This window comes from Stegostoma tigrinum, chromosome 21 (genome assembly GCF_030684315.1).
Source record: "Stegostoma tigrinum isolate sSteTig4 chromosome 21, sSteTig4.hap1, whole genome shotgun sequence".
NCBI classification, from domain to species: Eukaryota; Metazoa; Chordata; class Chondrichthyes; order Orectolobiformes; family Stegostomatidae; genus Stegostoma; species Stegostoma tigrinum.
This window is the reverse complement of record NC_081374.1, coordinates 3327422-3340327: the sequence shown is the minus strand read 5'-3', so window position 1 is coordinate 3340327 and position 12906 is coordinate 3327422. Positions and strand designations below refer to the sequence as shown.

General features: G+C 41.3%; 1 protein-coding gene across 2 annotated transcripts in view; it reads right to left on the bottom strand.

The window, feature by feature from the left end:
- The window catches only part of LOC125462645 (tyrosine-protein phosphatase non-receptor type 22-like), a 99905-nt gene that overhangs the window by 71524 nt on the left and 15475 nt on the right, over positions 1–12906 (bottom strand). For both annotated transcript variants that reach the window (XM_059653302.1, XM_059653303.1), the window contains exons 3-8: positions 11656–11732; positions 9334–9429; positions 4352–4390; positions 3860–3931; positions 2004–2063; positions 545–687 (exon numbers count right to left, since the gene is read on the bottom strand). In XM_059653302.1, the coding sequence (XP_059509285.1) occupies positions 545–687; positions 2004–2063; positions 3860–3931; positions 4352–4390; positions 9334–9429; positions 11656–11732 (487 nt within the window). The remainder of the gene's footprint in view (positions 1–544; positions 688–2003; positions 2064–3859; positions 3932–4351; positions 4391–9333; positions 9430–11655; positions 11733–12906) is intronic.

Genomic DNA, 12906 nt, shown 5'->3' with positions numbered 1-12906 from the left:
CATGGGAGTACAACCAGGTGCAATCTCCTTTAGGGGTTACATATGACACTGACTCGGGAACATATCACTGTTCTTTCAATTCTGTCGGATCAAAATCCTGGGATTCCTTGCCTACAGCAAGAGGTCACATGTCACTACCCTTCAGAAGGGAATTAGGGATAGACAATAAAACATTGAATGGGGAAAAAATTAAGTTTGGGATCAAATTAGGTCAATAAAATCATGGGAACAGAATTAAGATTAGGATGTTACTTTCCCAACCATTTGGGTTTCCCTTTTACCATGTATTTATTGAAGGTGTTTAAGGCTAGTTAGCCAACATGGGGCAGTAAAACCATAATTACTTTTCTTGTCAGGTTGTGTAATCACAACAGTGGAAAAAGAAATGATTACCAAGGGAATATTTCTCACTGCTAGGTTTTCCCCTTTTGACAAGTCATAAGATATTGGAGAGTAACAGTAGGCCTGAAGCTGAGCCCGAAGCTGTGAATTTGTTGTGGTCTGTCAGTCATTCTTTTCTGCTGTTTGGAGTTCAGTGCATTACCTGCAGTGGATACAGATGGGATTGTCGTCGTGTGGTTGATAATGCCTCATGTCTCTGATCAACTCCAAGATGGGATCGATTGAAGATGGAATGTCATGATCTGGCCAGTTGATATAGTGAAGCTGATACACAGTCCGACAGATCTGGGTCAGGAACAAACAGCACAATCTGTTATGAAGCTTTTCCAATTGAATTCAGGGACAAACCACAGACTATGTTGTATACCACTTTACTCACAAGCACTAATTTTAGTCAAAAAATATTACATGCAGCACAGATGGATGTTGGCCAATGGATTGATACCATTAGTCCAAAGGCTATACTGCTTTGAAATATAATTAGTGTGGGTTAGAAAACACAAACAAATGAAAGCGATCATACTAACTAGCAATAATATAAGCAAAAGCTAGGTACCTAGTGAATTACCGTATAACTCTTATTCTTTGAGGAACATGGGCATCATGGCTATTGCTGATAATAGTAAGAACTGCTAATGTTGGAGTCAGAGATAACACAGTGTGAAGCTGGAGGAACCAGCAGGCCAGGCAGCATCAGAGGAGCAGGAAGGTTGACATTTTGGGTCGGGACCCTTCTTCAGAAGAAGGGTCCCGACCCAAAACATCAGCTTTCCTGTTCCTCTGATGCTGCCTGACCTGCCATAGCTATCGCTGGCATTTGTTGTCCATTGTTTTGGCACTGAATAGCTTGCTGGCAGTGCAGAGATGTTCATATTGCTGTGGGCCTTGAGTCACATGTGGGCCCAACAAGGTGAGAACAGCAGATTTAAAACCATGGCGAGCGTAGGTAGAGAAGTCAGTAAAGTTGTATCTCTTGCATGGTTTAAAGCCAGGACATGGAGTTTTAAGGTATTCATCAGAAAGATGAGTGAGGAGCTGAGGAGTCATTTTTTTTTACCCAGAGGGTGTTGGGGTTGTGGAACTCACTGTCTGAAAGGAAGGTAGAGACAGAAACCCTCATCACATTGAGGTGTGGGAACTTACAGGGTCACAGGCTAGGAGCTGAAAGATAGGACTAGGCACAGGAAACAAAGAGACAAGAGGGGCAGGGAAGATGGATGGTTAGAGAAGGAGTTAGATTAAGAGGAATTAAGAGTGGTGGGAGTGTGAGTAGTGGGTGCAGAGAGATCAGAGTCAGGGTGCAAGAGACTGACACAATAAGGTAGAAAACGGATGCTGGGGGAGAAAAGGGAAAGCAGGAGGGAAAGTAATAGAAAGAACCCACCAGAGGGAAAGTGATGTGATTTATATTTTGATTTAGCGCATCATTAATTTTCTTGCTGAATGTATCGTGTTAGTAGTTCCATTACATGGGTGAATAAATGGATGAGAAACTGGTTGTCCCATAAAGTCAGCAGTTGAAGAGTTAATAACGTCAGATTGTGAGTGATGACCATGTGTGTTCATCAAGATTACCATTGAACTGCAATTCCTTTACTTACCTTTTGAAACTGAACTTTCAATGTTCTGATGACATATTCTGGCTTGGTCTTCTCTTCTTCCTGGATAATGAAGAGGAGATTCAAAACTGAGTGAACCATAATAATGCGCTTCATGACAAGGCTATGTCACATTCTTTTGACATTGCCTGATTTGGAAGCAAGAAAAATGGATTTCATAACCCAGCCAACCACAGGGCCATGACCACAATCTGTCCAAACTCATCAATCAATTGAAGACCATTGGAACTCTACATGTCAATTGGTGAATACATCAAAATTGCGTAACTGACCTCTTTTGCCGACACACTGAGTTTAATCTAGTTGACAGTTAATTCACACAGACAAAGAAGTTCCCAGGTTTTGAGTTAGAAATGGCGGGGGTACAAGCATAGAATTTTACATCAGAAGAGGCCAATCACTTATAGCTGTGCTAGCTCTTTAAAAGTTCAGCTAATTCAATCCAATCTACGTTGTAATCCCTGCTGCCCTGCACATCTTTCATTTTTAAATATATACACCCAAATCTTTTTTTAAAGTTCAAACATTCTAAACTACTAACAATTGATATAACCCAGGACTACATCTAATCAAATTTAGGAACTGAACAGTGAATATAAAGCTCAGTGTGAAACGACAGGCTTCATTTTTGCACTCTTGAGGTCTTGAAATGTCATTGTTTGAAATATAATGGACATTTGTGTTGTTTTTCCATGAACTGGACATTCTATCTTGGGTAGAGAATTCCAAAAACTCACAATCCTCTAATCGAAGAAATGTCTGCTCTTCTCAATCTGCAATAGCTTCTCGGCATCTAACCTGTCAGAGCCTCTCAAGGTTACGTACTTCAATGAGATCACCCATTGGCCAGAAGCACAACTGGACTCACCACATAAACACAGTGGCTACAAGAGTAGGTCAGTGATTGCAATGAGTAACCCACCTGATTCGCAAAGCCTGTTCACCATCTACAAGGCACAAGTCAGGAGTGCGATGGAATACTCCCCACTTGCCTGGATGGGTGCAGCCCCAACAACACTCAAGAAGCTTGACACCATCCAGGACAAAGCAGCCCGCTTGATTGGCACACATCCACAAGCATTCACTCCTTCCACTGATGCTCAGTAGCAGCTGTGTGTACTATCTACAAGATGCACTGCAGAAATTCATCAAAGATCTTCAGGCAGCACCTTCCAAACACACATTTCTATCTGGAAGGACAAGGGCAGCAGATACATGGGAACACCACCAATTTCAAGTTCCCCTTCAAGTCACTCACCATTCTGACTTGGAAATATATCACCATTCCTTCAGCGTCACTGGGTCAAAATCCTGAAATTCCCTCCCTAATGCTATGGTGGGTCAACCCACAGCAGGTGAATTGCAGTGGTTCAAGGAGGCAGCTGTCACGGCCTACTCAAGGGACAACTAAATGCTGCCGGAGTCAGCAACACTCATTCCACAAAATGAGTTAAAAAAAACTTGTTCCCAACTGCAGGGAAAGTAGGTTCATCGTCAGTTTTTGTTTCACGGGACAATCCTCTTATCCCAGGAAACAGTCCAAATAGGTTTTCTTGCATTTGCTTTAAGATAATCATATCTTTTCTTGGGTAAGGAGGCCAGGAATGTACGCAGTACTTCAAGCGATGTTTCACCGAAGCCTTAGATAACTGGATCAAGTCTTCCTTATTTTTATATTCTAAACCTCTTGCAATAAAGACTGCTTTACTATTTTCTTTCCCAGTTTCTTACTTGGTTGCAAGTTAAACAAAATTGACAGGAATGTTAGAAATACGGACCTGGAGCTGACTCCCTCCACTCCGGGATAAGCGATATTCACACATCGTTAAAATACTCACACAGGTAACACAGAAAGGACCGTTCCGGTATGGATCCTCCCCCATGCCTGTCCAGTATTGCTCACATTTTTTCTAAAATGTAAAGACAGACATCAATCAGAGAAGCACAGGAAGAATACATTCTGCCCATTACACTTGTATCAATTTTTTGAAGAACTGTCTAATTCGTCCCACTCTCTGGCTCTTTTCCAATAGACCTGCATTTTTCTTTTACCTTTTCAAATATTTATCCAGTTCTCCTCTGAAAGTTATAATTGAAGCTGGTTCTGTCTCTCTTCCAGATCACAACAATTTGGAGTGTAAAATAAATTGGTCATAATCACTCCCTAACTTTTTTTTATCATTTAAAATCTTTTCCCATGGGTTACTGATCCCTCAACCAGTGAATATAGTTTATCTACTCCAGTGTAATTTCCTTGAACAACAATCATTTTGCTTTTTAAATTCTTCCGAAGAATGAAAACATAGGCGATGGAGGCAATGACAACTTACCCGCCCCATTTCAATCACACGACACGCCATGACTATGACCTGACAGAACGAGGGAAGAACAAACACATCAGTAAGATAGTTTCTGGTATTAAAACGCCAATCTTTAAACATGTGAAAACAGTCTATAAAAATAAAAACTTCCAGTTAAGTGAAGAAAGAACTTTTTATGATATCGTTGAAGGGAAAAAAAATCTTTCAGAGGAGGAGTGATAGGGAAATACAGAGAAATATTTCAAAGATCAGTAAGGTTTGAGAAGGAGTAGGATTTAGGGAAAAGTCTTGGGATTTAGGGAAAATATGTGACAAGGAATAGGTTCAGAGAGAGCATTATTGCTGAGTGTGCAGTCATAGTAGCTTAAGACAATGGTGGTTGACATGGGGAAAGGAGAGAAGGATTGTAGAGGGAATTCAAGTCAGAAAAAGCCAAGGGAGAATTGGGATAAAGGTTTGGAGTTTCAAGGAAGGGGAATTGATGCATTGGAAGATGGACAGCCAAGGAGATTTGTGGAGATTGGATGACAAAATGTGAAGATTTAATAATGGACTAATTTACAAGAGGCAAACTATTCAATGAGTTGAAGTTTTCCTGGGATTAGATCAAGAAATAAATTCTGGAGGTAACAATGTTAAAGACGAGGCTTTAGTGGCACCTGGAAATGGTGCAGGACCACAGGAAGACAGTGTCATTTAAGAAATGATCTTGGGTGTGGATTGGATTCAAGCGTCTGTGCAAAACGTAGAATCAAAGAGGACATGAAGACGCCACTCTAATTCAGCCCAATGAAAATAAGTTTATATTTCTCTTCAAGAAAGTGTTTACCAATCCTGAGGGTAAAAGGCTGTGGAAACAGATGGCCAATCTGTGAAGCACATATGTGCAATCAGAGATTGGGGAGTGGGGAGCTTCCAGTTTCTGAGTTGGAACATCCTGAGTGGGCTGAATGGCCTCTTCTTGTTTCTCTGGATCTAAGCCTATTAGCACTGGGCTGAACTCTACTCCGGTGAATTGGATAGTGGTGGTCACAGTGTTGAGCCAGGTGCTAGAGACAAACTTTAGTGCCATTTCTTTCCTTATGGAAACTGGTTCCGAGGCCACAGTTAATGTCACAGATAGCAGTGAATAAAACAGCATCGGTGAATGTTGTGAAGCAGCTCTTGAAGGAAGTTATTGATGTTGTTGGGAGAGAGAAGAAGGCAATCTCAGCCATGATATGTAAATTAAATATGGGGCAAGGAATTAAGAAAGAAAAGAAAAATTTTTGCATTTCTTTGGCACCTTTTCAGGACATTCCAACGATCTTTTTCAGCCAATAAAATTATGTTGAAGCGTAATCATTGCTGTAATGGGGGACATATGACAGCCAACATATGCACAGGAAGCTCCCAGAAGGGGCTTGAGCGTTACATCCCAAATAGAAGACAGCACTTCTGACAGTGCAGCACCTCCTCAGCACTGCATTGAAGTGTCAGCCCTACCTCCCTTGGCCAAGGGAATAGGTCCAAGAAGCAACAGACTAATGTTTAACTGATCGAGACAACAAATCGCAGATGTGAAAGACCCAGTGTCCAGCTGACTGCATCATATGATCTCCCAACAGCTTTGGGTTCAATCATGGAAAATGGAGGCCACTGGTGACCTCGTACCTCTGCAGGCAAATGTGGGCAGGAAGTTCCTGAACCTTCAACTCGTACCTATTAGTAACCAGAGACTATGGCAATGGTATCTCTGAGATCACCGACTTACAGTTTGTCAGTAATGCTATCAAGGTCATTCTACTGTCATCTTCCTGCAAAAATGGAAAATGAGGTGTTGTTCTTCCAGCTTGCACTGAGCTTCACTGGAACACTGCAGCAAGCCAGAGACAGAGATGTTGGCCAGGGAGCAGGGTGGTGTGTTAAAGTGGCAGGGACCATCCCCACCTATCGTTTACCCCTTACCCCTTCCCCCATCCTATCTTCTGCACATAAACCAATGCTTTCCCAGCCACCATCAGTTCTGAGGAAGGGACACAGGACCCAAAACATTAACTCTGATTTCTCTTCACAGATGCTGCCAGACTTGCTGAGCTTTTCTAGCAACTTCTGTTTTGGTTCCTGATTTACAGCATCTGCAGCTCTTCTGTTTTTTTTATTCTGATAAGCAAAGTTTGCAAAAGAGAAGCATTCTGTTTATGTTATTGGGCTTTGAGATGTGGGAATCACTGGCAATGCAGGCATCCTTACACTGGCTCATGTCTATCCTTGTTTACCCTGATACTGTGCTGTTGAGCTTCTTTCTTTCTGACTCACTGATAAAGGCTTGTTAAAACTGAATGGTTTACTAGACCATTTCAGAAAGTGGTTAAAACTCAACTATGTTGGTGTGGGAAGTCACGTACAGGTCTAGATCAGATAAGGGTGACAGGCTTCCTTCTCTAAAGGATGTTACGGATATGAGTTCTTGCAACAATCTGACTGCTTCATGTTCCATTTTCTGAAGCAGATCTTCGATCCCAAATTTCTAAAGATCTTTTGAGTGCTGAAATTGCCACAATAGAACTCAGAATGGATGTGCTCTGAATTAGTGGCTCAGTGTTGGGAAAGCGTCAAATGATTCTTGATATTTCCAGTTTTTAAAACCAGGAACCCAGAAAGTGGAAGCTGCACGGAATGGAGAATGGGGAAGCTGTCAAACTGGCCGTGAGTGGTTTTGTAAAGAAATTTTCTGACAGGTTCATGCCTCGAACGTTCCGCATATTTATTGTTTTTTTTACATGAAACCTGTTATATCCATAGTTCTGCAAATGTCAACTTTATTATAAAGCTCATGCAGTAAGAATTTCCCTTTGATTTTCCACTGCTCAGTTCCTGCAAACTGCATGGCAGCCTACATTTTTTTTTGACACGAATTGGCCATTTGACACAGTGGTTTGAAGATCCTGCCCAAACAATTGCATCTCAGCTGTGCACCTGGACAAAGACCCCTGTTCAGCCTCATTTTGGAAAGCTTCCAGGAACGTGGTTTTAAATATAAATCAGCGGAATTCTTTCGTTTTCAGATGTCTATCACAACACAACAAACCATTCCACAGACATCAGCTCATGTCCCAGCAAGGATTGGATCGCACTTTATGAGGTTTGTACAGACTCTTTGCTTTGTGGTCAGACCATGGATTTCAAATAATGGGCCAGTGCACTCAGCCGTGTGGGAGTTCAATAATATGGTGATCATACAAGAATATACAAGAAAGTTATACAAGATGGGGGTGACATGGTGGCATGGTGGCTCAGTGGTTAATGCTGCTGCCTCCCAGCACCAGGGACCCAGGTTCAATTCCACCCTTGGGTGACTGTCTGTGTGGAGTTTGCACATTCTCCCCGTGTCTGTGTGGGTTTCCTCTGAGTGCTCCAATTTCCTTCCACAGTCCAAAGATGTGCAGGCTAGGTGGATTGGCCATGCTACATTTCCTGTAGTGTTCAGGGGTGTGTAGATTAGGTGGGTTATAGGGTTATAGAGGGATGGGTCTGGGTGGTATGCTCTGAGGGTCAGTGTGGACCTGTTGGGTCACACTGTAAGGATTCTGGGAATAATAGAATTACCCAGAACAGAAACTAGACAGTGAGGCTAACACACCAGAGCCTGCTCTCCGAAAAAAATTGTCCAGAAGGAGGTGGCAGGCAATGGCATAGTGGTAGTATCACTGCACTGTTAATGCAGCCACCCAGGGAATGGTTTGGAGACCTGCGTTCAAATCCTGCCACAGAAGTTGGTGGAATTTGAATTTAATAAAAATCTGGAGCTAAAATGATGACCAGGAATCCATTTCAGCAAAAACCCCATCTGATTCACTGATGTCCATCAGGGAAAGAACTGCCAGCCTTATCTGGTCTGGCCTACACATGACTCCAGGCCCACAACAATGTGGTTGACTGTCAGCTGCCCGATGGGCAATAAGTGCTGCCTAGCCAGTGACACCCTCATCCAATGAACATTTTTTTTTAAGAATGAGTTCAACTCTACCAGTTCCTACTCCCAAACTCTGTAGTCCTTTAATTCAGGATGTTGCTGAATTAATCATTCAGACTATGTGAAATCAAATCTCACTACAGTAAACTTGAATTGAGTTTTTAAAACGCTCAAAATAAAAAGGAGTAAAAGCAAATAAGAGCCTATCAGAATATAGTGCCACCCCAACCCTGCCCCAACTAAGTGGTTCCCTAATGCCTTTTAGGGAAGGATATCTACCTGAGTCCAGACCTATGTGAACACCCTTAACTACTGACTGAAATGGGCCTCACCCAAATTTGTTGAATCAAATTAGGGAAACAAGAGAAGGGAAATCAATGTTAACTTTGCTGGAGAATGAACAATCCTTTAAAAATCCTCAACAGCAAGAATCACAAAATTAGTACAGTTCAAGAGGAGAAAATTCAGCCCATCATGTCCCTCTGAACATTTAGACTTGTGCTAACCTCAGTGAGAATTACAAAACAATGCTAGCTCTTTTCAGATCCCTAACCATTACAGTTCAGATGAAAAATCTTTGACCTGAAACTTTAATTTTGTCTCTTTGCAGTGACCTTTTGAATTTTTCCAAAAGTACAGTAAACAATTTAGGATAGAGGTGAAGAGACATTTCATCACCCACGGTGGTGAGCCTGTGGAATTCATTACCACAGGAAGTAGTTGATGCCAAAACATTGAATATGTTATAGCACTTGGGACAAATGGGACCAAAGATTATGAGGAGAAAGCAGGATGAGGTTATTGAATTGGATGTCATCCATGATCATGAAGAATGGCGGAGCAGGACCAAAGGGCCGAATGGCCTTCTGCTGCTCCTATCTTCTATGTTTCTAAGTTTCACCTTTGATTTCTGATTTCAACCATCTACAGTGCTTTGATTTTGTTGGGAACTGCAATACTGTTTGGTGGTGACATTTTGCACAATTTTCAGATGGGATATATTCAAACATTAGATTGAAAATAATCAAAAACTTACCAGGACATTATATTCCCACAGCATCCTCCAGAAGTCCGTTACTGTATGGGGCAAAGGACCTTGTGTTGCTATATAAGCTTTTGGTCCATACACTCCCTTAGAGAGAAAATCATTAATAAATGCCATTCAATGTAAATCAATTATTGAAAAATATACTCAATCAAATGAAGTGCAAGTCACAAAATATAATGTTAAAGAGAAGTGCATGTTTTATCAGATATATATTTTCAGACGTACGGATCTAGTTTCAGATTTATGACATGAAAACATAAGACCCAGGAGCAGGAGTAGGCCATTGGCCCATTGAACCTACTCCGACATTCAACAAACTAGTGACTAATCTTTTTGTGGACTCAGCTCTACTTACTCACTTGCTCACCATAACCCTCAATTCCTTAACTGATCAAAAATCTATCTATCTTTGCTTTAAAAATATTCAATGAGGTAACCTCAACTGCTTCACTGTGCAGCAAATTCCACAGATTCACATCACATTGGGAGAAGAAGTTCCTCCTCAACTCAGTCCTAAATCTGATCATCCTTATTTTGAGGCTATGCTTCCTCATTCCAGTTTCACCTGCCAGTGAAAACAGCATTCCTGCTTCCACCTTATCTATTTCTTTCTTAATTTTATATGTTTCTGTAAGATACTGCCTCATTCTTCTAAATTCCTGTGAATGTATTCCCAGTCTACTCAATGTCTCATCATAAGCCAATCCTCTCAATTCTGGAATCAACCTAGTGAACAGCCCCTACACTGCCAGTTCATCCTTACTCTAGTGAGGAGACCAAAACTGGACACAGTACTCCAGGTGTGGCCCCACCAGCACCTTGTACAGCTGCAGCATTGCCTCCCTGTTTTTAAACTCCATCCCTCTAGCAATGAAGCACTATATCCTACTTGCCTTCTTAATTACCTGCTGCTCTTTCAAACCAACTTTTTATGATTCATGCACAAGGACATCCAGGTGCCTCTGCACAGCAGCATGCTGCAATTTTTCACTATTTAAATAATAGTCCATTTCGCTTTTATTCCTACCAAAATGGGTGGCCTCAGATTTACCAATATGCTACTCCATCTGCCAGACCCTTGCCCACTCACTTAACGTTTCTACATCCCTCTGCAGGCTTCCTCTGTCCTCTTCATACTTTGCTCTACACTCATCTCAGTGTCATCTGTAAACTTTAACACACTATATTTGGTCCCTAAGTCTAAATCATCTGTGTAGATTGTAAACAATTGAAGTCCCAACACTGATCCCTGAAGCACACCACTAGTCACTGATCTCCAACCAGAAAAATACTCATTTATTCGAACTCTTTGCTTTCTGTTAGTTTTAGGTCACAAAAGTCTGTAAGAATTTAGGTCAGCACCACCTGCTCCTTGGATTTAGAAGAATGAGAGTTTTAAACCCTTTACAGGAGAAAAACATGATACTGGAGAAAATCTTTTACGTAATACTGAGAGCATTCTTCATTATCAGATATGATATCTGTCAGTATCGCCTTTAAATACCACAAGATGTTGTTTAACCTCTTTCTTTCTCAATACTTTTTTCCAGTTTACCCTCCTTTGCTTCTTTCTTGTCCTCTCACAGCTGGTTAATATTCCAGTTTATTACTTTGATTTAGGGCTGTATTTTTCTTTCTATCTCTGTAATAATTCTTATAATGTGATCATTATTACCTACTTCTGTCACTTGGTCTCGTTTCTTTTCCATGTTTAGCAGTGCTTATTTCTTTGTTGGACTTTTTACATAGTGGCTCAGAAAGCAAGTCTTGCACACAAAATAACATCTCCATCCCTTTCCCTCCTGCCACTCCTTCTCCCCATCAGTTTATCCAGTTCAAACCACCCCGACTACGGTATTTTCTCGGGAGATGTATATATCTAAATAATTCTCCCTCCACATTCTTTCTCCTGTCTGATGGCTTGCAGAGTGCCTGCAAATATGATTCATCACTTTCAAACCATTTCCTCAGTTTATTTGGATGTCTGTCCGTATGTCCAGTTAAGTCCTTTCTTGCTGCATATTATTTTTAATTAATAGTTACCCCATGGTGCCTGCCTTCCAGGTAATTTCTAAATACATTAAAGTCTGCAATACTTAACTGCTAATTCAGTTCAGCCTGTAGCATTGTTTCCAATTTCATCTTCACCTTATCTGCTATAAAGAGGAAAACCTCAGTTTCTATGACTTTGACCTGTCAGTGACTTACGCATTTTCCCACTGCACGATTAACTCAGCTGTGGGGATGGTTTCAACTGAAATGCTCTGCCATTTTTTACTGTCACAACATTTCCATTTAGAAAGTGCATACCTTGATGAAATTGGCATTGATATAATCAGAATCACTGTCGGAAATGATCAGCGACAGCTGCACTCGGCTGTGATCAACTGAAAAACAAAATGCAAATTATACTTACACACCCAACACACATTTTCCATTTCCTTGTTCTGCCCATTGACCTAAGAGGAGCTAAGCTATTTATTTAACCCAGAGGTGTCTGTAGTTTCCATCAACTTGGTAATTTCAGAAACTTAAAAGCGGTGAACCAATACCCACATACTCAGGTTCAAAAAAAGTAGATTATCTGGCAGAATAAATGGGGCATATTCAATTCCAAAGGTTTTCTGAAGGTAGAAGTGATGCTGGAACAGGCATCTCACAAGAAATTCTCATTTGGAGTTTGATGGGCAGGCTATAACAGAGCTGAATCTTCCATAAGTTGCTCCCAGAACTCTTCATTGTACTGTCACGGGAACATGAGAATAGCCAGATAACTAAGGGTGGGCTTCTAGTTTCTAGTCGACCTTCTCACATCCTGGGAGCTTCAAGATGCAGCAATAATGGAGTTATTCCTGAATTAGTGATCAATCTCAATCACTACAACAGACATCAAACATGATGCGAGGAAAATCTTCAGTGATGGAAAGCTTTCGGAAGCATTGGTCCAAAGTTTGATGGACATATGGGCTAGAAGCCAATCGCCCCTTTGGGCCTGGTCCATCATCCAATAAGATCAGGGTTGATCTGATTCTAACATCAACTCCACATTCTTGCCGACCCCAGTGACCTTTAACCCCATTTCCTCCCAAAAATTTGTTTATATCTGCCTTAAAAACATTTAAAGATACTACTTCCAAACATGTGATCTATATGACCCTCAGCAAGGCATTTGACAAGGTTCCTCATGGTAGACTGTTTAGCAAGGTTAGATCATATGAAATACAGGGAGAATTAGCCATTTGAATAGAGAACTGGCAGAAAGGTGTGGTGGGGTTTTGCTTTTCAGATGGGAGGTTTGTGACCAGCGGTGTGCCACAAGGATCGGTGCTGGGTCTACTGCTTTTGGTCATTTATGTAAATGATTTGCATGAGAGTGTAAGAGGCATGATTAGTAAGTTTGCAAATGACACCAAAAAGGTTACCTCAGAGCACAACAGGGCTTTGAACAGATGGACCAAAAGGTGGCAGATGGAGTCTAATTTAGGTGAATGTGAGGTTCTGCATTTTGGAAAGGCAAGTCACGGCAGGACGTGTATACTTAATGGTAAAGAAGTGTTGCCG